Here is a 26,456-nt window from a genome sequence, read left to right on the forward strand (position 1 = left end):
ACAAAAAACAAAAAGGGAGGGAGGGGAAGAGATCCCGTAAATAACTAACAGATATGCAGGATGTCTGGTGAACTCTCAGAACCTGGAGTTCTGGATTTGACTGCCCAAGACTCAGTCTTGGTTAAACCTACCATTTATGAATTGTACAGTGTGGGGCAACTCATTCACCCTCCCTAAGCCTCTTTCCTTGTGATACCAACCTCCTGGCAGGCTGTCTGGCCAGAGCATACTCAGTAAGCATTTACTTTCAGTGCATTCATGGGAAAGACTTCACATTCTGTTTTTTTTTCCCTTTATAAAAGATTAATTTTATTATGTGTATGTATGTATGTAGAGTGTGTGTGGGGGTGGGTGGTAGCTTTAGAGGCCAGAAGAGGGAGCTGGATTATCTGGAGCTAGAATTACAGGCAATTTTCAGCTACCCCTTGGGTGCTGGCACTGGTCTTGGGTCCTCTGTGAGATCAGTACATGCTCTTAACCATTGAGCCATCTCTCTAGCCTGTTTTTATTCATTTATTTATTTATTTTGAGACAGGGTCTCACTCTTAACCCAGGTTGTCCTTGAACTCTCAGTCTTCCTCTTGCTTCACAACCCCAGTGCTAGGATCCCGGGTATAAGCCCACACACCCAGCTCTTCCACTCCAAACCTTAAAGACTACCTGAGTAGCTTTGTATGTATTGTTATCAGGAATAGAGACAATAGTTAGTTCACATTTCTTATTCTGCACTCTTGCTCTGAGCATCTGATCCACCCATGCACAAGTCCACAAGTCGGCTCCCATTTGTTTTCTCTGTGTTTGTGTGAAATGCAGCAGCAGTGTGGTGCAGAATCTCCTCGTGCCGGGCCGACTGTTAGCAAACTCCTTTAAGTAGACAGTCCAGCCTGCAGCAGGCTTTGATGGTCAGCGAGTCTTAGAGACTGACAGACACTAAGAGTCTATAAGGAACACATTTACCCGGTGCCAGACGTTAGTCCTAATTCCAAACACTTGTTAGCTTGTTTAATTTCCAATAATTTTATGACTTAATGAAAGCAGTATATAGAGACAATTTTGGAATTTTGGTTTCTTAAAAAAAAACACAGTAATATAAGAATATGGTTTCGTTTTAATCCCAGGTGTGGGGAGATAAGGGGCTGCTTCACAACAGTTGACTACTCTGGTTGATTTACTATGGTTTTGCCAGCTGCAGACAGTTTCTGCATTTAAAATTCTGGGAACTTTTCAGAGGGTATATAAATGCTAAAGCCCCCACTGGGTGGTGTGGGTAGTTGTTGGTCATTGGTGGGAGGTAGCTGGCTGTAAATTGCTGTTGATGGCTCTTTGTTAAACAGTAGTGTGCAAAGAAGAAACAGCAAGAAGAAATTAGATATCCTGATAGTGAAGATCGAACTTGCCCCGAGGACCTCAATGTCCCTCATCAGCAGGAAGTAGTCTAACAGTAACATTGCCCCATTTCCAACCCCTGACTTTATTCACAAATCTTTCCTTTCCTCTATCCTTTTCTCTCTCATACCTAGTGTTAGGGGGTTGAAAGAAGGGCAGAGAGGGGTCTAAGAGAGAAAAACCCACACAGTAGCAAACACCAGGTACAGCAGTACTTCTAAAGTTCCTAAAAAAAATCCTATGATCAAGGAATCCATTACTGTCTGTATGCTCAAAAGAATTGAAATCAGTATGCTGAAGGCTAGCTGCACTCCTGTGTTCTCTTACAGCACTGGTCACAAGCTAAGAGGCTTAAGTGTTTGCCATTGCATGACCTCCATGTTCAGAAAAACAGGACTGTTTAAACTGACGTGGCACCAAATTGCCTTCTAAATATCTACACTGGCTCCCAATCATAACCAGTGACGCTTCTGTTTGCAATGAATGGCTGTGGGCACAGAGAATCCTGGCTGGTCAAGGTGAAGACCAAATGCATGCTCCTCCCTAAACAGAACATCTATGCCAGCTTAAGCTCAGGAAACATGGTGGAAGAGGGAGCTGAAAAGTGGGGGGAGGGTGACAGTGGAATGCTTCTTTCTGGGCATGACGTAGCCATGGCAACCATGATGAAGACAGCTGTGGCTGCCTGCACTGGGCCTGTCAGCTGTCCATCACAGGCTGGGGAGGGGCTCACTGGACCTTGCCTCTCCCTGCTGAACTACTAATGATTGAATTGGGGGACAGATACTCTTCAGTTGTGGGCTCCAGTGGATAGCCCCACACCCACGGGTACCCAGAAGGCCATGGTTTAAACTCAGTAGGTCACAGGACGAAACAAAGTCATGAGCGTGGGACGAGATTGGTAGGACTGATGACAAAAGAGGGAGGAGAGGGAGCAATCAGGGTGCATTACACACACGCAGAAGACTGTCAAAGGACAACCCAATAGAACCGTCTGTAAAATTCTAACGTGTAGTAACTGAGAAACATAGAGCCCATTGTGTTGGATGAATTTAACTACACTATAGAGACAGGTATTATATAAACTTATATCTACAAAAATAACCAGCAGAACCTGCAGGGAGATGGTGTACACCAGGAGCTTGAGGGAGGTGGTGAAATGTGAGGAGTCCTTCATCAGTGGTACAAGTCACAAGGACTATCTGTCTGTGTGTTCTGTCCCAGGCTAACCACGGTTAGCAGTGATGGAAATGGGAAGATTTTAAATGTTTTCACCATAAAGAAACTGTAGTTTCAGGTGGTGGATGTTATCACTTTATTCTACATGTGCATATGTTTAGATGCCTTTTTTGTTATTGATCCCAGACAGGGTTTAACTACATAGCTCTGGCTGTCCTGGAACTATGCAGACCAAGTGTCTCGATTAAGGTGTGGACCACTATGCTTGGGTAAATACCATTTTTAAAAATTAATTTTTATGTGTGTGCATACCTGAATATATGCCTGTGTACCAGCTGTGTACAGGGTATGCTGAGGTTAGAGAGGGCATCAGATTCCTTGGAGTTACCAACTGTGAGCCACCTGTGTGTGCTGGCAACCAAACCCGAGTCCTCTGCAAAAGTAGCAAGTGCTCTTGCCTGCCTAGCCACCTCCACAGTCCCTGTGATACTCATTTTGAGTCTTATAAATATATATTAGCATTTGCCAATTAAAAAATAGGATTAATTAAAAAAATAAAAGATCCTCTCTTCTCAAGTTGAATAGTCTCTTTTCTTTCGAAGAGATCAGAGAAGGGTCACCATGCATGAATACTCCAATATATTATGTCCACAAACCAGTGGCTGTCTCCTTTATATAAGGAACAGCAGGATACTGTATGTGTATGTCTGGGATGTTGTTGTTTTTCTTGAGATAGGATCTGTAGCCCTGGCTGAACTACATAGCTGAGGAAGACTTTGAACTTCTAATCTTCCTGTCTTTGCCTCCTGGGTGCTAAAATTACCACACACCCAGGTTATAAAGTACAAGGGCCCTATCCCAGGACTTCCATATATGCTACACTACCAACTGAGCTACATGCCCAGCCTTTGAGTACATGAATGCTATGTGATTATTACAAGAGGAATTGCTCTTCTCCTTATTTTAGCACTTCCATGACAAACATGTCTGAAATAGAAGGAAACTTGACAAATTCTGTTGAGGATGTCAAAGATCAATACAAAATTAAAAGCCATTTGCTTAAGACTGGTCAGTTATAAAGTAAGGGACAGAAAGCTACACTAGCTCAATTACTGGAACTAAAAATGTCAGGCCAATGTACAAAAGTATGCATGCAAGTCCAAACTGAAAAGGAAGAAAAGTCACTCAATTAACAACCTTTATTAGTCAACTGAGAAAAACAATCCAATATCAGTCCACGTAGTAGAGGATGAGGAAGCAGACTGAAAGAGGAAAAGTACAGTTTCACTTAGCAAAGGCTCACATGCTGTGCAGAGGAACTTATAGGAGGGTGAGAGTCCACAACACCAGGGCAGGGAAGGCAGAAGCTGCTGCCATGGCCTGACAGTCGAGCGCCATCACTAAGGAATGCTGTCAGCAGCACAAGCAGGGCCTCTTCACCATCCCACCTTCCCGTTCACATGTCAATAAAACGTAAGGAGAATGTTAGTTTTTCTCTCACAAGCAATAAAATCATAAAACTGAGATATGAAGTTTAGGATAAGATAGTATAATTCCCTGCTTTTAATGTACAGATATTTTATACTTGACAGTCCACATACAGTCAGACAGGCTTATAGAAGAATTTCACACATCAAATACAGACGCTGTTTGTGCATTTTATGATTCGGTAAGTCTTCAGTGTTTAGACTTCAGAGCTGCTAATGACACTAAATTCAATGCCATGTTTGTTGAGTCTGTCAATCAGCTTTGTTCTGGAGAAAGCTGCTCCTGGTGTAAAGACGCCACCCCTGTAAAACAGTAAAAGGACAATACAGTGCGTGTGGCCTTCCCCAGCCCTCTCCTCTGCGGGACCAGCACAACTCCTGAGCCAGTTCTCTCTGTCACAGCTACTTCTGCCTCTACTTCTAAAACCACTGGACTGCATAAGCCTGAGCACCATGACTGTCCCCACCTGCTAAGCTGGGGCTCTGCTGACTCAGTGTCTGTACACTAGCACTGGTCAGATGACAAGAGGGCCAGGCCCTAGGCTTGAGCCCACACCCCCACCCCACTTTCGCAAGCTTACACAGTTTTCTCATTCACTTTCACAGTGACTCCAAGGGCAGATAGGAATTGTCCTTGACATTGCTTTAACCTACACTTTTGGGTAGCAACCAAAAAAAAAAAAAAAAAACAAAAGAAACAAACAAACAAAAAAAAACTTGTTTATAGACCCAAGACTTAAAATGAACTCAAAATTAGTTAAAAAGACAGCTTTTGTGAGAAGAAAACCAAACCTACCCTTTTGGAAGGTCAGAGGCATCATTCAGAAAAGTCATGGCAGCCTGAACCATGGCTATGGGAGTAGCCACGTAGCCAGCCTCTGCAGAAAGGGTTGCGCAAAGAAAAGGGTTCATGAAGTGGACATCACCCAAAATCAATGGTGCATTTCATGTCTAGCACTGAATATACAGTGAACTTTATCAGTAAATACTCTGGTAACTTAAAAACAAAGGCAATAATTGAGATTTATAATAGTTCAGGTAGAATATCCTTCACCCTAATTGCTTGGAAGATCTGTGCTTTAGGTTTTGCTTTGTTTAAATATTAGAATACATGCACACACATGTATACATACATACTGAAATTATTGTTGGAATACGCACACATGTATACTTACATACTGAAATTATTATTGGAATACACACATGTACACATATATATATACTGAAATTATTACTCTGAAGGTAATTATTTTGTTTGGTTGATTTTGTTTTGTTTTGTTTTGATGAGCCTAGCTAGGGCTAGCCTGGAACTCACAGAGATCCTCCTTCCAAATGCTGAGATTGGAGATAGTCTTATAAAATATTTTGAGCACACCTGCAATTTGACATTACCCAAGACATGAGGTCAGGAACAGAATCTGCCACTTGGATAATTGTTGGTATTCAAATGGTCTGTCTGATTTTGGAGGATCTCATGTTTGGATTTTCAGATTACAGACACTTCACCTGTGTTTGTGGTTAGGACTGTCTGTACTGAATCTCTAGGTACTAAACTCACTCTCTGAGTGACACCATCCCATCTGCACTTAGGGTGAGGCTGCTTCACCTTGTGTGAGCTCATGCAGGGAAGCAGTGGCTGAGCCAGTCACCCCCAGGCAGGTGCTAACACTGCTTTGTAACAACTACTGACATGAGGACTCTCCTCTTGGCTTCTGTTAGTCTAAGCTGATCCGTAACTTAAGTCTACAAAGCAGTGAGGCACTGGCAGGACTGAAGGACAGTTAAAGTCAAACTGTCTTTAAAGCCAGGCTATAATTTGGAAAGGGAGTGTGATACAAAATAGCCTGTCATGTGGCCTGATTAGTCCTGATCAGAGACTGTGGTAACCACCTTTCACCTCTGGCTCATGTGAGGGCTTGTCTCTGCACAGTGCTCTGAAAGTTTCAGTCTTTTGGGCAATGGAGTCTTTACCAACCTATCAAAAGTTATTATGCTCCTTTATAAAATATGTGTATCTATATATTTCACAAAATTGGAAACTTTAAACCACAGTTCTGACTCAGAATTATTTAAGTAAGTAAATATTTAAGTAAGAGACTGAAACAGGTAAAAATATTAGCTAACCTTCTTTCTTAATAATAATTAAAATTTGCCATTCTCAAACTTGAGTTATTAAGTTATCATAAAAAGGAAGGCTAGATTCATTAACAAAATTGGCTAATGTAAAAGCTGGAAGCATCCTTAAGCCATTTACAAAATACCTGGTCCCTTCACTTGAGTACAGATTCTGATATTTGGTTTGTTCTTTTCAGCACTAACACCATGGCTGTATCCTTGACCAAAGAATGTCATTGTAAATGACGTCTCATCCATCTGTGGAAGAAAAAGCAATGGGTGTGCTTAGTAATGTCATTTCCATCTTGAACACAGATGTTGCTGTCCTAGTTCACATGAGACATCTCCACCTTTAAACCTGTTTTGGTGGGTCTCAGAATTCCGTGACAGATTTTCACTCAAGTTATTCTATTAAAAAGCACTGGTTCTGCTTGGCAGTGGTGACGCACTCTTTTGATCCCAGTACACGGGAGGCAGAGGCAGGCAGAGCTCTGAGTTCAAGTCCAGTTTGGTCTCCAGAGTGAGTTTCATGACAGCCAGGGCTACACAAGAAACCTTGTCTTAAAAAACAAAACCAGCAAGCAAAAGTACCAATCTTGAACACTAAAAACTTTAAACTGTCACACACAAAACATCTCCTTTTCTTCTGAAGGATCTAGGCCGCTCTGTATCATAACTAGTCTTTATATCACACTTAAAGGACCGCCTGAGGCACAGTCCTGGCTCTGCTCGTCCGCTGCCGATTGAGTCTGGGGTGGCAGGTGTTAGGGATGATATTCTTTTAGCCTCCTGAGTTTTCTGGGCAGACGGGGTGACTTTGCCAGTTCAGCAGCCACCTTCTCCAACATTGAATGACATCAAGCACAACTGTCTTGTCTCATGTCACAAAAGCAAAATGACCCAATGGAGGAGAGTCAAGAGAAGCTCTCACTCAACACACATGGTTTACCTGGGACACAAGATATTTTTAATTAAAAAAAATCAATATATTATACCTTGTAACACGGGGCAGAAATTATTTCTCTGAACAACAAATTCTAATGACTGGTGTGATGTTAGGAAAGGAAAGGTGATAGGAACAGGGAAAAGATAAAGATGAGGGGCTAGAGAGTCAGCTCAGTAGTTAAGAGTTTCTGCCGCTCTTCCTAACACGTGTGTTGGGGGTTCACAACTACCTGGAATTCCAGCTCCAGGGGACCCAAGGCCCCCTCCTAGTCTCTGCTGGCACTGCACACATGTGCATATACCCTACACATAATTAAAGGAAAACTGTTTTCTTAAAAGCAATCCTACACTGTGACTTTGAGAATGGCAGGAGCACTTACACAGGCAAGAAATGCGGTGCTGGCGGTTGGAAGGAGTGCAGAGCACTGTCACACAGTTTAGAAATCTGCATGACAGGACACGTAGTGAGCACAGCCACACTGGTGAGAAGGTCACATTCTAAAGGCCTTCAGGATGCTGACATAGGGGAACAGACAAGCTATACAGAGACAAAGAACTGAACCAAGATTAGTGATATTTTACTCAGTATAACTAAGGGTCAAGAGAATGTTGGGCCCTGAGATGTGCATATGAGAGGCTCTTGCCTATCTTACAATGTGTTGACAAGGGAAGATATATGAACAGATTTAACAACAAAATAAGACATAGGCTAGCAGATACAGGGAGAGTTCAGAAGGTAGCAAATCAGATCTCTGGGGCAAAGGGCAGGATTCTTAAATGTATACATGTATTTAAAAAAAACAAAACACTTATTTAGCCCTTTAATGGGCCAGGTGGATCTCTGAGTTTGAGGCCAGCTTGGTCTACAGAATGAGTTCTATGACAGCCAGGGCCACACAGAGAAAACCTGGCTGGAAAAAAAAGAGAAAGACATTTTCATTTTATAAGCATTTGCCTATATGTAAATGTATGTGCATATGCATGCACATACACACACACACACTCATATATATATATGTATGTATATATATGTATATTATGTCCACATACATGCCTGATTCCTACAGAGGTCAAAAGGTGGTATCAGTTCCCCTGAACTAGAGTTACAGATCACTGTGAGCTACTATGTGGATGCTGAAGCCTGAACCCAGGTCTCCTGCAAAAGTAGCAGTGTTAACTGCTAAGCCAGTCTATCTTATTTTTATTTGAGACAGGGTCTCTATGTTGCCTGAGGTAGACCTGAAGCCATGCTACCTCAGCCCTCCACTGATTGAAGAGCTTTGTGTAGATGCATTAGGGAAAGTCACTTCTCTAGTCTGAAAGTTCTAATATCTCAAGCTACCCAGAGCAGTTACTCCAGCTGGGCCTGTCAATTGCCTGGCCAAGGGACCACATCTTAGGAAGGTGAGTTCACCTTAAATCATACAGAAGAGATAGGAGAATAATTATCCCTTTAATGATATAGCATACTTCCCTACCAGAATCCTCTGAGTATAGCTGATCACACTGCAACTATGCAGTTTCCATCAAATCTGCCCACGTCTGTGAATTACTCAGAAAAGTTTAGGATACCTCCCTTACCCCTATCCCCACCAACCCCAGCTTCTCTCTCCTCAAAGCAGGCTTCTCCTAGCATTTTGAGCCTTACTCTTTCTCTAAAACTCTTCTCCTCACCATGTGGCTGACCTCCACACCTTAATTTAAACGGCATGGCTTTTTCCCACTCTTAGCTTCCTCTTCAGGACATCTACTGTGATCTACAGCTTGCAACCTGAAGTTTTTCTTTTAAACTCTAAAAAAAAAAAAAAAAAAAAAAAATCACCCTTGAATAAGTCTAGAGAGACTGCAATTCGAGACAAGGAGGACAATCAAAAGATGGGAAAGACCAGTGCCTCCCTCAGCCTCACCACAGAGGGACCAGTGCAGTGCCTCCCTAATGCACACATGAACTCAGAGGCTGACAGAACACACAGGACTTGTACAGGTTTGAACTAGACAAAGAGCCAGCCCTGAGAAGGGAAGTGGACACAGTCCAACCTTAACTAGGAAGTTACTTGATATTGATGCACACTGAGGAAGGGAGATCAGTCTTCTACAATAGAGTGCCATTGTGCATATCAACCACACTCCAAGTCAGTTCCAGGAGTACTGCTTAACACAAAACAGACTCCATTTTGTGTGAGGGAGGTTTATTTTGCTTGATATTTTATTTGTCCTGTTTTTTTTTTTTTTTTTTTTTTTTTTTCCTCTTGGGAGAATGCAAGAGAAAGAATATGAGGTTGAGTGGGAAGAGAGGTAGGGAGGATCTGAGAGGAGTTGGAAGATCGGAAAGAATATGATTAAAGTATATTATATGAATTTTTAAATTATCCTTTAGCTTTCTTCTGAGTCCATTTCTAAATATTTTCATTGGTGAAACTAAGAACCCCAGGAGAGATTTCGTTTTTCCCAGTAACCTACAGCAATTTTCTAGAACTTCCCAAAATTTTTCAGTAACAAATGCATGCTACAATGCCTGACAACGCACACACTTCAACAGGCTGCCAAGCCTGACCACTGGGCTCAATTTCTGGGACTCACATAGTAGAAGGAAAGAACCAACTCTGCCAAGCTGTCCTCTGACCTCCCACACACGCTGTAACATGTACACACACATATGTGCACATGTGCACATTTACACACACACACACACACACAAATACACACAAATAAATGTAATAAAAAGTAGGTGGAATTCCAGAAAAAAAGAACACATTAATTAAAGGCAGGCAGGACACAGTAGAATGGTGTACCTGGAAAATGTAATTCAAGAGGTGTAGACAGTCATACACAGGGCACATTTGCCCTCTCCCCACTGTTGCAGCACATGCACTAAGTGATCAGTCTTTGAGGCTACGCACACATCCAGCTTTGGAACCATTTTCAACAGAGTCCCTGCATTGCTTCTCTAAGTAATCAGAGATGGGTATAAAATGACACCATTCAGAACAAGACCAAGAGGGGGCCAGGGTGGCCTCAAACCTCTGGCAGGACTCATGCCAGCAGTGCTCTATTGATGCACATACAAACCAGCCAGACCTGGGTAGGAGCTTTCTGCCTCCACCCACAGCAGTGACCTTAACTAGGCAGTGCTCTGGCATCACTGGGAAGCCTCAGAAAAGCCCAAAGCTCAGGTTGGACTTAAGTGTTATCAGTTTGGGATTCTCTCTAGAAATTGACAACTGTTCTGTATTTTTGGGTCCCTTTCCAGATCTACTGATCAGAATGTGTCAGGCCAAGCCTACTAGAAAAAAAAAAGGCTCAGATATGATTCTAATCCATAGAATTTCTGCAAATATCATGGCCAAGAGCAGTGAGTCAGAAGTGTTTTAAACAAGGCTATTTCCAAGGCCAAATGTGTGTGTTAGATCTTTTGACAGCAGTCAGAACATGGATTAAAAACGCATGAACGTTATGAAAAGTTCAGTTCAAAGATAAAGGCCTGCACAGAACAGGAGATGTTTTCAAATGGTCATCTGATAAGATATGCCTATCTAGAAAATACAGAGACCTTCTATCCAAATGAACATGAACAAAGAGGTAACAGACATTTCTCCAAAGATGCATAAAATGCTCAATTTCAGGAACCACCAGGGAAATGTAGAGCAAAATTGGCAGTGACGGTACCAATGCTCACCCATTAGACGGCTACTGTAAGAAGGAATAAAAGTGGGGAGAGCTGGTGAGGGGTCTAGAGAGGAGGCTCAGAGGGAAGAACACTGTGCTCACGCCCAGCATTCCTGTCAACCAACAACTGCCTGCAGCTCTAGTTTCAGGGCACACATGTAGCATACATACATTAAATAACATCGGTTTAGGTTGTGGGCTATGGACAAAGTGGAAAACTGAAGTACAGTGGGATTTAAATGTGCAGTTTTATCAAATACTAGTTCTTAAAAAAATTTAAAACAGAAATTAATATGTAACCCAGGCACTTTACTTCTAAGTATATAGCTAAAAATTATCTAAAGCAGATTTTTTTTTTCACAGATATTTGTACATCCATGTTCACAGCAGCAAGTTCATAGCAGATAAGAGCTGGAAGATATTCCATTCTCACTCAAAGATAATAAGGAAGTGGTGTATACATTCAATGAATTAGTCACTGATTCTTAAAGGGAAGAAATTCTAATACATCATACCCTGGATGAACCTTGAGGTCATATAGATAAGAGAAGCAGGCCAGACACGAAGGACAAACACTTTATCATTCCGTTTATATGAAATGTTTAGGGATAGCAAATAAAATGGCAATTCCTGGGGTTGGTGGGGGCGGGGAGGGGTACTGGAGGAACCAGAATAAGAGTGGCTATTTGCCAGAAGCTGGAAGGATCCCAGATGTCCTTCAGAAGACGAATGGATACAAAAATTGTGGTACATATACACAATGGAATACTACTCAGCCACCAGAAACAATGACTTAACCAAATTCTTAAGAAAATGGCTGCATCTAGAGAAGATCATCCTGAGTGAGATAACCCAGTCACAAAAGAACAGACATAATATGCAGTCACTGATAGTGGGATGCTAACCCCAGAGGCTTGCACTCCCCCAGAAACAACTCACAGACTGTATGAAGTCCAAGAAATAAAGAAAACAAAAAATATACATATATTCACAAAACAAGAAGACTTTGACTATTTCCATGTTGCGTTTTGTTTTACATGTACTTTATGCTTATTGTAACTAGTAGGTTTTCAATGCATACTGTCAAGCCCTTGAAAAAAATCAAGTACTGACTAAAAAATATATTCACATGGTTTTATGTAAAATTATTTTAATGTCTGAAAAAACAGTACTGACAAAAATGTAAAATTTTAAGCAAAAAAATAAATAAATAAATAAACGTTACAAACTGTTTCTCAGGTGAAAAAAAAAAGAGTGGCTATTTAATGAGTATGTTGCAGTTTTAAAAGATAAAAAGAGTTCTGGAAATAGTATGGAGGTTGCACAAAAATACAAATGTACTTACTTAATACTATTTGATAATTAGAAATAATAAAAAATGTTATATATATATATAAGAGAGACTGGCTCAGAACCAAGGCATGTATGATACATTTAGAGAAAACCCTGCAAGGCCTGTTTTTGGTTAGAGACGATAGCGCCATCACATGAGATGGAAATGCAGGAAGACAGCTTCAGGAGAAAAGACTCCAGACTCCAGCACACTGAACTCCTAGTGTCCACAGGAAGACAGGTCAGTCTGGAGCTGTGTGCCTGTTAAGAGCTCTGCTGGGATTGAATAACATGGTCCCTGGGGATCAGCAACCTTTACAGACTAAAACAGAGATGAGAATATAGCATAGCAAGTGGACAGACCAGAAAAACCTAGAGGAACAATTAGCTCAGAAGCTTCCTCTACATTCAAAAATCTATTATGTTAGAGGCCCTGGTGTAAACAAACAGAAACAAACATTACCTGTTTTTGTGTTGGACCTTGTTTTGAAAAATAACCAAAGGAAAAGAGCCATGGGAACTAAAGGAAAAACAATAACAAAAAAACAAACGTCAATAATACTATCAAAATTTCACAAGTATTTCTAAAGATTTAATTTAATAAAAAGCTACTTACTTTTACAAGAAGTTGTCTTCCAATGCTAAACTTCACAAAGAATAAAAAGAAAAGTCCTGCAAACATCAGCTTAATCACAGAGGTGATGCCTCCCACAGTTACGTAAGCGGCATACTGAACCTAGGTGCACAAGGCAGAAGCAGTGTTACTCTCCTGCAAAGACAGTGGCCACTGCACTTACTGATCAGTCACGGCAGTTTCCACGGAAAGACTGCATTATGTTCTCAATCTATTCACAACTCAACACTGGGAACCTAGGTTTTAAAGGAAGTGTTATAAATGGCAACTCTCTTGCTCACTTAAACACCAAAGATCATAAAATCTACAATTTTCTGAGTCTAATAATAACACATAATTTCTTCCTCCATTCTAAGAGAAAATATATTTCACCATTTCTTTTTTTCCTTAAGGCAGGGGCAGGGTCTCATTCTATAACCTAGGCTACTGGTCTGAAGCTCACTATGCAGTCCAGACAGGTCCTGGACTTACTATACAGCCCAGGCTGGCCTTGAACTTAATTTGAAGTAATTTTCTTGCCTCAGCCTCCTGAATGCTGAGGTTACAGGCATGAGCCACTACATCTAGTTCACTCTCCACCTTTTAACCTGAGATAATTTCCTCTTGGAGTCTCAGTGAGAGCAACTGTTCACCAAAGGGAGTGTGCTGGTATTCCAGATAGCAAGGGAAGCCAGGGGTAAAGACATCTCCAAAAACCATCACAGAGACAGTTCTAGCCGCTGAAACACTGAGCAGAGACGGCTGGGGGCTGTTTGCTGATCCTGCATCAGGCCAGGTTGGAGCCACACTTACACTCTATTTACAAACATGAACATCACAACTTTAAGATAATGAACATACTGAGGTACTAAAACAAACAGGCTTACATTTTATAAAGAAATGTCACTTACTGGTGAGTCCTCTAAATTTTCATGTAAGTAACGCTGAGTCCTTTTCACAACAGACATATCAGATCCCAAAAAAGGGATGGAATATGAGTTCAGCTCTCTACAATAGCTAACTGGCCACCTGCAAGACAGAGCCATGAAAAATGTTCATTTCCTCTAATAATTACAATTATCACAATGTTGGCTAGTAAACTTCCAAATTAAAAAATCCAGAAGCCTTTCTTGGAGTGATTAGTAATGAGGCAGAGAGTGTTTTTAGTAGTTCCTCCTGTATTTTCCATACCTACACCCAAAGGAAGCTTTGTTATTCTTCACACTGTTGACATATACATGCAGTGTTTGATCCCCAACTTCTCTAGATACTGACTTAATTAATTAAATACCATTTAACAGCCACCTCTTATGTCCTAAGTTCTCACACGTAAGGGCTATTCATGTTGATTATATTAAATGATCATTTTTCTCCCTTTGGTTTAGGTTTTCAGAGCTGGGGTTTCTCTGTGCAGCCCTGCCTGTCCTAGAACTTGCTCTGTAGACCAGACAGGCCTCAAACTCGAGACCCACCTGCCACTGCCTCCAGAGGAATTTAAGGCGTGAGCCACCACTGCCTAGTCTAAGATGTAGTTTTATTACAAAAAAATCAAACTAAAATTTAATTTTAATAGTGACAGTAAGATATCATAAAATTCATTTAGAAATATTATCTATGTGAATATATAAAAATTTTAAACAGTATAATATGCTAATTACATTTTTAACGTTGGGAATAATTCTGAACTTATCAAAAAGTCTCCAAGCTTTTCTTAGTAACACATTAATAGCAACCAATAGCAATGCAACACATAGACTAGAAATAGCAAAGAACGGGTTTAAAATTGATATACCTTCTTTTCAACTTTGAACCAACAATTGGGACAGGTTTCAGAGATGATACACTCCGTAGTTTTCTTAAACTACCCTTATCGCCAAAACCATAAATTGCTGACTTCCAGGTTCCATCATGAATACACAACCCCTAAGAAAACATTTCACAAGTTAAACACATCATATGGGTAATTACTGAAAAATAAGCCTAAGTAACTATTACATTTCATCTCCATTTGTGAAGACACACCCTGTAATTAATAATCTGAGGTGACTTTCACGGCCAGCGAGGCAGCAAGAGCACTCATCACACTCACCATCTACTCCAAAGCAAGCGCTTTCTTCCTCCCTACTCATCCGTGCTGACTGTACCAATGTGACAGTTTCCTGGACTGACCTTTATTACACATAATGTCTTAGAAGTGGGACCACAGTAATTCACTCCAATATAACAAAGAAACTCACTAGCTTAACTTTCTAAACTTAAACACAGTGACTCTCACACTAAAAGCACATAAAATTTAGTCTAAATCTTGCTCAAGAGCCATGGCTTATTTCCAAAATATTTTTAATATTAGCTTGAAAACAACAACTAAATAGAAGACTGACCTCAGGTCCCGAATTTATAGTCAGGAAGCTTTCTACCGCAGTTAAAGTACCTAAAGAAATAAGAGAATGTTAAAGGTAAAAGTCAAATAAAACTAATTAAACTATGTCAATTCAGGTGAGGGCATGTTTATTAAGCTTACAGTTAAAATCTTCACAGACAACAGTTTTATTGTGTTTTATCCACAGAGCAAGACACAGTGAAGGCCAGGTGAACTCTCAAAACAAGAGTTCAGCATAAATAACTGTTGGTGTTGACAAACTCTCCTGTAGAACTTAAACTAACAGTAAGACCACAGCTGGACGTACTCATCCTAGAAGGCTCATCACAGCACTCAGCAGGACTGAGTCTGCCTTAACATAACCATTTCAAGGGCTTTTCACTACACTGAAATTTACTAAACATGTTCATGAAACACACTCATCACTCCTGTGGTGACTTAAACATGGGCTGGGAATGTGGCTCAGTGGTAGAGCTTTGGTCTAGCATGTGGCAGGCCCAAGTTCAATTCCCAGCACCACAAAAAATCAAAATAAACAAAACAACTTCAAGCTGTTTAAACAAACAAACATATTAACAGGGCTAGGGGTACAGCGCAAGACATCAAAAGTGCTGGCTACAAGCACAAAGCTCTTCTGCTGTGACATTTGGGTCCCTCATAGACCAGTCATTACCATTCATCTGGTTTCTGGTGTACAGAACTCCTAGATCTGCTGGGATGGAGTCGAAGCCACTGCTTCCAATGATATAAACCCCCTTCTCTGCAGCTTTCTCATGATACTTCGCATGCATTAGTTCCAGAAACTAAAAATCCAGGACAAAAGTGTAAATCAGTTTATAGAAACAACTAGACCAATATAAAATGATTTATCTTAACAACAAAGCCATTAAACTGGAAATGCCAACCAATGTAGCTCTACAACACAGTATTAAGTGTCAGATAGTTTACAGTTGTTTGACAAATACCAACCCCAAACCACAATGTGACAAAGCACGTTGTGAATGTAAGTCTGTGTGAGGATGGGTTATATACAGTTGTGAGCTGCCTGTGGTTGCTGAGAATTACACCTGGGTCCTTCAGAAGAGCAGCCAGTGCTCTTAACTACAGAGCCATCTCTCCAGCCCCCAGATATGTTTTTAGAGTTACATAAGGTGTTTAACATAGTGTTTGACATTTAAAATATTTACTATGTAATATATGCATTAATGCTGGAGAGTGCTGGGAATTGATCTCAGGGCCTCACACATATTAAGTACATGGTCTACCACCTAACCCATCTCATTTAATGCTTTAAGTTAAGAATATTTTTCCTTTTTTTTTTTTTTTTCTAAAATAAAGCTTCACTGTGTAGCTCTGGATGGCCTCAAACCCAATATGTAGACTAGGCTGGTCTTGAACTCAGAGATCCTGTTTCCTTTGTTTTTTTTGTTGTTTTGAGGCAGGGTCTCTTGAAGCCCATATTAGACTTGAATAGGTATCCTTAAACATCTTACCATCCAGAGTTCTAGGAGCATAGCCATGTACACCCTGTTTAAGCAGTACTGTGAATGGAGGAGCCCAAGGTCTCAGGAATGTGTGCAGGTCTGAATATGCTTTTCCCATGGGAAGTGGTACTGTTACGGGGTGTGGCCTTGTTGGAGGAAGTGTATCACTGTGGGGGTAGGCTTTGCAGTCCTACGTGCAGACTGCCTAGTGCATAAGGGAGCCTCCCGCTGCCTATGGATCAAGTTGTAGAACACTCAGCTCCTCCTAGAGCACCATGTCTATTTGGATGCTGCCATGCTTCCACCTCTGAAACTGTAAGCCAGCCCCAATTCAATTAAATATTGTCCTTTATAAAAGTTACCTTGATCATGATGTCTCTTCACAAGAATGAAAACCGTAAGACAGTATGCTAATCAAACATTCTACCAAGTAATCTATATCCCCAGCCCAAGTTGAGGGGACTTTATATTTATTTTTCTGTAATGTTGTAATAGTATGTAGTTGTTGGTTTTTGTTTCTAAAGATGTATTTATTTTATATATGTCACTATACTGTCACTGTCTTCAACACACCAGAAGAGGGATCCCATTGCAGATGGCTGTGAGCCACTGTGTGGTTGCTGGGAGTGAACTCAGGACCTCTGGAAGAGCAGTCAGTGCTCTTAACCTCTGAGCTATTTCCCAGCCCTGGTACCTAGTTTTTAAAAGGGAACTTAATAATGAAAAAGTTACTAAGATACTTAGTGGGTAAGTCTGAGAATTACCACAACATACTGCTTTAATAATTGAACTTACAGTATTCAGTAACTATAAAAACCATCACATCCACACACAAAGAAAATAACAAAAAACATTTCAAGAAAATTGAAGCTGAGATCTTCTTACCAGTGCTCTCCCTCAAGCTAGGAATAGAATTCCATGAAAACACCATCTCTAAATACTAGAAAGCTGTCAGCATCAAAATGTTTAAAGAATGGTACTAAATATGCTTGCACTTCACAGAAAATTCATTTAATGGGTAATTTTGTTTTCTCCTTATTGATTTACATACCTGAGGTTCCCCACAGATGTCAATGCAACTTGTTCCATTTTCAATACATGCTTTTACTACAGGTTCTCCATAAAATCGATACTATGGAAACAAAGAAAACCAATGTGTTATTTTTACTTCACAAGCTTACCTGAATCAAAGACCATTTTACAGCTGGGAGAATGGCTCAATGGGTAAGTGCCTGCCAAGCATGCATTCAGACTCAAGTTCAGATCCCTAGAACCCATGTAAGAACCTGACATGGTACTGCATGTAATCCATAACATGTGCTCCTATGGTGAAATGAAAGGTCATCGACATGCCAGTGTCTGAGATCATGGGCCAGCTACCATGGTGTATGCAGGGGCAAGAAAAGACCCTGTTTCAAACAAGGTCTAATCCCAAGGTTGTTCTCTGGCCATGTGTGTATCATAGAAAACACACACACACACACACACAGGATTTCACAAGCAAAATGTCACTTTACTCTTAGTAGTATAGTCTTACATTATCAAAAAGCCAAATGCTGGGCTGATAAGATAGTTTAACAAGTAAAAGCACCAACTATCAGTCTTAAGAACCTGAGTTCAATCCTAGATGCCCACATGGTGGGACAGAATTGATTCCTTATTCCTTAAATTGTTCTCTAATCTACACACACAATGAGAAAAAAAGTTAACATAGAACAAAGACAAACTGGAAAAACAAGGAACTGTACTGTGTGGCCTCATTGTACATAAAGGAACCTTGGAACCAGAAGCATGCATGCCAATCTCTAACTAAAGACAAAATGTAAAGTTTTACAGAAGAAATAATTTACTTGAATTAGATCCAAAAGAACAAGGATTTGTAAGAAAAAAGAAAATAAATAAAAGCAAAGTATATAAGAAAAGAGAGCTTTAGCTGTTGCTAAATGCACATGGTGGTGAGTCAGAAGAAAGAAATGAGTCTAGAAAGAAACACAGAGACCAGGAGCGTCAGGTTAGCAGTTCAAAGTGGACGGTTTTAAACAGGACATGCACGCACGCACATGCACGCACGCACACGAGCGCACACACCCACACACAGTCCTTCACCAGGCTGCTCAGATAACGTGTAAGCAGGGCCTGCACAGTCCTCACATTTCTTTTCCTTCTGTGATTAAAATCTCTCTACAAACAGTTTTCGAGTCTGAAAGCTGGAAGTGTTCTTTCAGCCTGCCTCCCTCAGCAAGTTTTGCCAAATCTGTCTTCTAAAATTTGTGAAGTTCATATCATATTGCCCTTCACCTAACTCTCTACACACCTAGTGTTTTAAGGAAGGGTTGAATCAGACAGTCTGGACTCTGAGCTCCAAACTTATCTCACGTCACTCCACAGCCCCTAATTCTCATGTTTCTGCAGTCCTTCAGATGTAATGTCACACCCAGTGGTGTCTGCTTCTACCACCTAGATCAACCTCCTCCTACCCTGCTTCTGATGGGCTGGCTCCCAACACCTACAGCCTGTGTCCAGCTCCCAGGCTTTACCCACAAACCCCCAAATACTAACAAGCCGCATGTAACATATTAAAAACCACTTAACAAGAGAGTAGTTCCTTAAAGAAAGTGCACATTTCCCTTTTTGCCCAAACACCTCCTCTCTCTGTTTTGTCACACACAGCCACTTATCCACTGGGTAGTCTGAGAAATGTCCCACTAACTTATCCCTATTTTATTACACTGTGAAGAATTTCCTCACTGGGGCTGGAGAGATGGTTCACTCAGTCCTCAGCACCCACATCAGGCAGCATTCCATTGCCTGCCACCACAACTCCAGGATCTGATGCCTTCTTCTAGTCTCTACAAGGCACTGCACAGTGATGGTTTAATACACATATACAAAAATAAAAGTAAAATTATAAAGATTTTTATCGTTAGTTCCCTGAGCTTGTACAAGATGATCAGAGACTCGAGAGTAATAATCTGATCTCAAATCAGTTCTCACCACTCAGTGTTATAAGCCAGTGGGCGCCCAGGTAGGTACGCCTCCACCAAGGGAGTACAGATTGCGCCAGTGAGTGACAGTAAAAATGAGAACTTTTATGCACGCTCATTCTAGGTATAAAAGAATTATCAATTGAAATGTAGGTTAACTCTTTGGGGGTCAAGTGGTCAGGTACCAGATACAGTATACAAGTGGTATTCTTAGTGGCATAGGAGAGTCCCAGAACAGAGCAGCAGCAATGAGAGCATCATTCCATGAGATACTGCTCCCCACTACTACCTAATGCTTGTTTACACACGTCTAACAGAGAAGGGAGTCTGAGGAGCTCTGCAGCCCGGGGCATTTACAGATGCAAACTAAGATCTAACACCGGAAACAAAACTGATGCGGGAGAAAAACTAAGGGAGAATCCTAAACTGACAGTGAGTTAGGACAGCCTGGGCTATTACATAAGATTATATCTCAAAAATTAAAGAAAAAGATTTTAAAAAGAAAGAGAATTCCAGCTCTGGAAGAAAAAAAAGCCACCATACAGAGAGGTCGCTTAAGATGAGGAATGAGGTGAGTGCCTCTGGCAGGACGGGACTTGAAGAAGCATTCCCTTGGAACCAGGAGGGAAACCTGGGAGAACTGGCTTATGGTAGTGGTGCCGGAGGTAACAGGAACCTTCTAAGGAGTCTGCTTTAGAACAGCACAGAGATGGCTCACAGGTGTTATGAAATCAAGGCAGTGTTTAAAAGATCAGTGCCATCCGAGCTAAAGTGCTGACAGAAACCCCCGAGTAAACAATAAATGATGCTGTCACTGTGCCCTCTGTATGTGCAGAACTCTCCCACGCTGCCTTGATCTGATGTCCTCCTCTGGCCTGTGTGCTCACATACACATCTTCATCATCACCATCACCATCATCACAATTACCATCATCATATTAAAAAGAATCCAATAAAAGTGAAAAGTTAATGCATGATACAATAAAGATAAGAAAATATATAATTATAGACATAAAGCCTTCAAATGTTGTGCCCAGGAGCTTTTTCCCTGTGACAAAAAATGAGAGCAGAGACCAAGTGCTGCATGGAGGTAAACAAGTAAACAGACAGCTCTGGTAATACAAAGACAAAAGGATTCTGTCCTAACAGTTTCTAGTTCCACAGGAAAAACTGGCTTATCCTATAACCTAGTAGTCAGGAGAGACTGTGGCAGGACAGCTGCTAGCATACTTGCAAAGATGAAAAGGAAGAAATGAAGAAGGGCAGAAAGGGAGGGAGGGAGGGAAGGAGGAGGGAGGGGGGAGGGAGGGAGGAGGGAGGGAAAGTAAAAAGTGAAGGAGTGAGTCAGAGTGCAAAGGGGAAAAAGCTGTAAAACCTTTGCTTCAGAGTAGAAGAGAACAGTCAAGGGGAAATATGTTCCGGGGTGTAGAACCCAGCACAGTGCTTGTAACTGTGTAATCTGATGTAAGACCAGTTGGCTCATGCAGGCTCATGTTCAGTGACAACCTGAAGAGGGTTGGATTTTTCTAGAATACCAAGCGAAGAAGGATGAAGTTGTTCAAAGTCTCACAGTGACTACAGCAAGAAAGAAACTTGATTGAATGTAAACCAGATAGCTATCGAAACTAGTTAACAATGAGAGGAATGTGAACACTAACATTTTAGATGTGTAGTTCTCCAACATACTGCCAATTATGATGGCTTCTTCAGATCAGTAAACATCATCAACAGTCATGTTGCTACAGGTCAAAAGTTTGGTAGAGACCTTTCATACCCAATATCCAATAGAAGGGCAAGAGCTGTTTTCCTTTTAAAACACTAAAATACATTTTGAACTCAACCACTGTTTTTTTGTTGTGTTGTTTTGCTTTCTTTTTTAAGATAGGATCTTGTTAGCTTGAGAAAGAGGCAGCTCTGGCCTCCAAAGTGCTGGGCTGCAAGCATAGGCCACCATATCCAGATCACCCCAGCACTTGAACCACCTCTGCTGTTGCCACCTTAATGTGTGTCTGGCTTGAACAATCCTGGTGTGGGCTCATTAGCTACTTTTCATTCAGAAATCTGAATAACTAAAAAAATGAAATCAGACACTTTCATAAAAAAATGACACTTGTTCACATTTAAAAGAAATCCAAATCCTAACTACAACCTCTAGACTCCATGAAACCTAGCTCCTGAATACTCCAAAATCCCTTCTATCTCTTCCTGGCTACCAGCCTCAGCCACGCTACCTTCTTTCATGTTCTTCAGTCTTGCCAAGCACAGTCTTATCTAGGACCTTTGTACCTACTCTCCAGAGAACAGGGTTCTCCTCAATGATGATACAGTCTACCTTCTCCCTTCATTCTGATCTCTGTTCAATGTCAAGTCCTTAGAAACATGTCTTGAGAAAGAATGAGAACTGGTTGCACACGCCTTCAGTCCCAGCACTCAGGAGGCAGAGGCAGGTGGATCTCTGAGTTCAAGGCCAGCCAGGTCTACACAGTAAGTTCCAGGACAGCCAAGGCTACACGGAGAAGGAGAAGCTCTGTTTGGCAGACAGACAGACAGACACACAGACACAGACACACACACACACCAGTGTGCCAATACCTGTATGTAACTGTTTTTCATTTATTTGACATATTACTCTTTACTACTATAGTATCATATTTCTATGTGCCCCACAAAAATGTAAACTCCACACATAATTTTCTGTTCACAATTGCCCCACCTGCCCAGAATAATACACTGTACAAAAGGGTAGACATTCAATAAATGAATAAATAAATTAATTTGCTTTTAGCTTCTACCTTTGCTATCTTTACCTTTCCTATCTTTTAAAATATCTATGTAATAACATAAGCATAGAGCAAACAAGCTGGGATTATAAATGCAAACGTTTAAAAATTCTAAATGACATTCATTTATTGTGTGTGGGAGTGTGTGCATGCATGTGTGCACACATCCGTGCATGCATGTACCCATGTGCAAGTGTGCAGATCAGAGGACACCTTTAGGGGATCAGTTCTCCCCTTCCACTGTATGGGTCTTAGAGACTGAACAAAACTTGCCAGGTTGCAGGGCAAATGCCTTTACTTATCGAACCATCTTTCTAGCGCATCAAACTTTTATTTTTACTTTAAAGAAGGGGCACACAGGGTAGGGAGGCAGAATACAGAGTCTCAAAGGCTGTCACTTATCTGAGAGACTGTCATATCAATGAAAAGACTTCCCTGTGGAGTTCAGGCCCCAACTTTGGCATCTGTCCTCCACCCTTGTGTTCCTCTGGAATGTAAAATACCAGCTTTGGTGAATGAATGGATTGTTTGTTGTGCTACAGAGAAGGGCTGATCACTTACAGGTCCTACACAGTTGAGGACAAGCGTTGCCTTTTTAGCCATTTCATCAAGTGAGGCTGGATTGTTGATATCACAGACTATTACTCCAACTTCAGATGATAGTGTTCTTCCTAAAGTTAAAAAAATAATTTCATTCAAGTCCAAGTCAACATGAGACCTCCTAGATCACCCTCTTATACTGATCAGTGGTGGCAATTTTACACTGAAACTTCCAAGCATGAGAACTTGATAATCTGTTAACATGCTGAGTAGATGCCTGTTCTGACTTCCATCCATCAAGATATCTCTATTACAAAAATAGCTACTATACAACTATATCTGATTCAATTATGCAAAGTGGACGAGCCTGTCAACACTCAGCACCATGAGAATTAAAGAGGACTCGGAGGCCAATTCACTTTTTAGAATTTTTAAAGATTTATCATTTTTTTAATAAATTATGTGTGTTTGCACTTATGCACTTCAGAGCAGGTACCCAAGAACAGAGGTAACAGATCTTCCCTGCAGCTGGAGTTACATGGGGTGGCCAGTCACCCAGTGTGGGTGCTAGGATCCTCAGCAAGAGCAGTATATGTTCTTAACTGCTGAGACATCTCTCCAGTCCCGTAACTTCATCTTTGCATAGTCTAGCCTATATAAAATCATCCAGACTTATAAGGAAATAACTGGAACAAACTCACCCAATAGAGCCATGCAAGTGTCCACTGGTTAAGGCACACTCTGCAAAGCTGCAATTTGGGCAATGTAGATGGTAAAGCTATAATTATACAGCAGTGGTTTTCTACCTTCCTAATGCTGTGACCCTTTAATCTAGTTTCTCATGTTGCGGTGACCCCCTCAACCATAAAATTATTTTCGTTGCTAATTTATAACTGTAATTTTGCTACTGTTGTCAATCAAAGTATCTGTGTTTTCAGGTGGCCTGCAATCCACAGGCTGAGAACCAACTACTACTATACTCTCACTGAGGAGGGAAAAGAAAAGGAACAATGTGTTTTGATAATGGCATGCTTTCCAGAAAACAGTAAGTTAATGTCCCCAACTTCTTTGTCAAGGTTCTGTGTGTTAGCAGTGGCAGCACTGAGAGTTACAGGAGAATCCAGCTATCTTCTAACCACAAAACAAAAGGCTGTGTTCTTTTATGTGGAACCATAAAACCAAGTAGAAAGAATGCAGAACAAGCATGACTTGTCCCGGATGGAAATTTAGTCACCAAAATACTATTCAATCAATGTGTTGACTAGAAGCCGAAAGAATAAGTAAACATCCAAACTCAAAAAGAAAGAAAAAAAGTCCCACATTGGTGCCATTGTCAGCTTTAGGGAAGAGGCCAAGGGATCGTAGGTCCAGGCCAGCCCACACTGCCTCAAGCAATTAAAGTGAGAACTGCTGGAGGATTTCAACAAGCAAAACCACCAACTAAAAACCAAAAACAACGTAAAAAATGAAAATAAAGCAGCTAGTGGGGTAACTCAGAAGCACAGTGTATGTGTATGCTTATCACGTTCACGAGTGCTGAGCTAAATCCGTATCACCAAAACACATACATAGGTGCACTATAATATTATTAGTACAACTTAGCTTTCTTGTCCCCAAATACAAACTACAACGGACCCCCGAGAAATCCATCGTATTTTCCTTTCCCACCGCAAGTACCAAGAACCCTACAAGCCCAACAGAACGACAGAGATGGACTGGGGAGCTACCAAAGTTCTGGACCATGTCGACAGTGGGGCTCCCCAAACTGGGAGAGGGAGAAAAGCCTTTTCTTTCTTTCTTTAATTTAGGGGCCGAACAAGGCCCGGCCCAGCGAGGCGTCCGGTCCTCAGGCTGGGCTCGATGCAGGAGCTCGCGACGGAGACGCCCCTCGGAGACCTGCGCCCTGCCAGGTCCGGCCCTGCCCACCCCGCCGCGTTACCCAGCTTCTGGGCAGCCTTCTCCAGCACTTGCTGCAGCTTCTCCTTGGAGCGGCCCGCCACGGCCCAGGGCAGGCGGGAGCTCTGCTCCGAGGCTATCTGCTCCCGGGCCACCTCCTCTGTCACGAACTGGCCGGTGAAGCCAGAGGCGCCGAACACCACCAGGTGGAAAGGCCTCTGCTCCGTCGCCATGACGAGTTCACAGCGAGCCGCAGCCCGGGGCGGGCTGAGACCACCGCGCCTGCGCCTCAGGCCGCGACCCCAGTACCGGGCGCTGCAACCGCCGCTGTCCTGGCCGCCGTCGGCGCGGCTAGAGCGCCCGGCTCCCTTCGGCCCGTGCGCGGGCCACGCCCACAGCCACGCCCACGCGTTCTCGTGACCTCGCTGCTGCGCCGCATCCGGGGCCGGTGACCGGTGTTGCGCGGTCTCCTCGGGCTCCGGCCACACGTCCGCCTCGCTGGCTGACAGGAGCGGCCGGCGGCCCATGCTGCCCGCGGCCCGGCGACCCGCGCCAATCTGGCCGCCCGAGGCGTCGTGTCCTCTCGGTTCCCCTGAAGCAGGACCGGGGCAGGCCGGTTATTCCCGCTTCTCCGGGGATTGCGAAAAGAGAGCCCGGGGTTGGGTGAGTCCACCCACGCCGAGAGCTGGAGCTTGGAAGCCGGTGTGCCCGGCATGTTAAGAAGCCCCGGTGGAGGCGGAGGCGACGCTTATTAGCAATAAGGAACGCTGCTGACCGGGCTGAGTGCCCTGGACTATCTGATAGTGAATTTGTCAGAGACCATTGCTTTGGACGTTTTTCCTTTAAAAGAATTTTTTTAAATTTGTTTGTTTGTCTGTGCACACACGCGTGCCACAGGCGCCAGAGGAGAACTAGTCTAGGGATCAAACTCAAGATGTCAGGCTCAGCACTAAGCGTTTGTGCCTACTGAGCTGTTCTGGGAGCTACTACAGACCAAACGTATTCTTCCTAATTGAGACATATTATACAGATAGCAAGATGTCTGTGTGGGTACAGCAGCTGGGCCAGGGTATTTAAATGACATGTACCCCACGAAGCCATTCATTTTGCTTCATTGAATTTTCTTTTTTCTTTTCTTTTTCTTTTCTTTTTTTACTGTAAATATCGCTTGACTTTAATGCCGTTCTGGATTTTTTAGACCCAGTTCTGATTTTGAGGGCTGCCCAAATTGCTGATTATCGTTGAGTGTTTTTTGTTTTTTTGTCGTAAACTTGCTTAAAGTTTTGTTGTTGTTTTTGTTTCCAGACAGATTCTCTATGGCCTCAGACTCTGGGTTCTTCTGCACCAGTCTCCTGAGTCCTGGAATTACAAGTGTGTGACCCCTATGCCTTCCACACACATCCCTCCACCCCTTTTGTTTTGTTTTTCGAGACAGGGTTTCTCTTTTTTTTATAACTCTGGTGGCTGTACTGGAACTCTTTGTAGACTAGGCTTGCCTCCAGCTCACAGATCCACCTGCCTCTGCCTTCTCAGTGCTGGCCCAGCTTCCCCAGCCTTTTTTTTTTTTTTTTTTTTTTTTAAGTGCATTAGTTAGTTTTCTCTCATTACTTGTGGGATAGAGAGAGATGGCTCCACAGTTAAGCACACTGGGTGCTCTTCCAGAGAACCC

At 42.1% G+C, this 26,456-nt stretch overlaps 1 protein-coding gene across 1 annotated transcript; it reads right to left on the minus strand.

Moving 5' to 3' along the window:
- Positions 1-3,746: 3,746 nt before the first annotated feature.
- Positions 3,747-25,150, minus strand: SCCPDH (saccharopine dehydrogenase (putative)). Its single transcript, XM_080919337.1, has 12 exons — positions 24,831-25,150; positions 22,913-23,022; positions 17,639-17,719; positions 15,777-15,906; positions 15,105-15,154; positions 14,516-14,646; positions 13,635-13,752; positions 12,727-12,846; positions 12,574-12,630; positions 6,314-6,425; positions 4,849-4,930; positions 3,747-4,355 (listed from the first exon to the last, which is right to left on the minus strand). The coding sequence occupies exons 1-12, from the start codon at positions 25,018-25,020 to the stop codon at positions 4,250-4,252; spliced, it is 1,287 nt and encodes a 428-aa protein (XP_080775463.1). The 5' UTR covers positions 25,021-25,150; the 3' UTR covers positions 3,747-4,249.
- Positions 25,151-26,456: the final 1,306 nt, after the last annotated feature.

This window comes from Micromys minutus, assembly GCF_963924665.1.
Source record: "Micromys minutus genome assembly, chromosome: 1".
Lineage (NCBI taxonomy): Eukaryota > Metazoa > Chordata > Mammalia > Rodentia > Muridae > Micromys > Micromys minutus.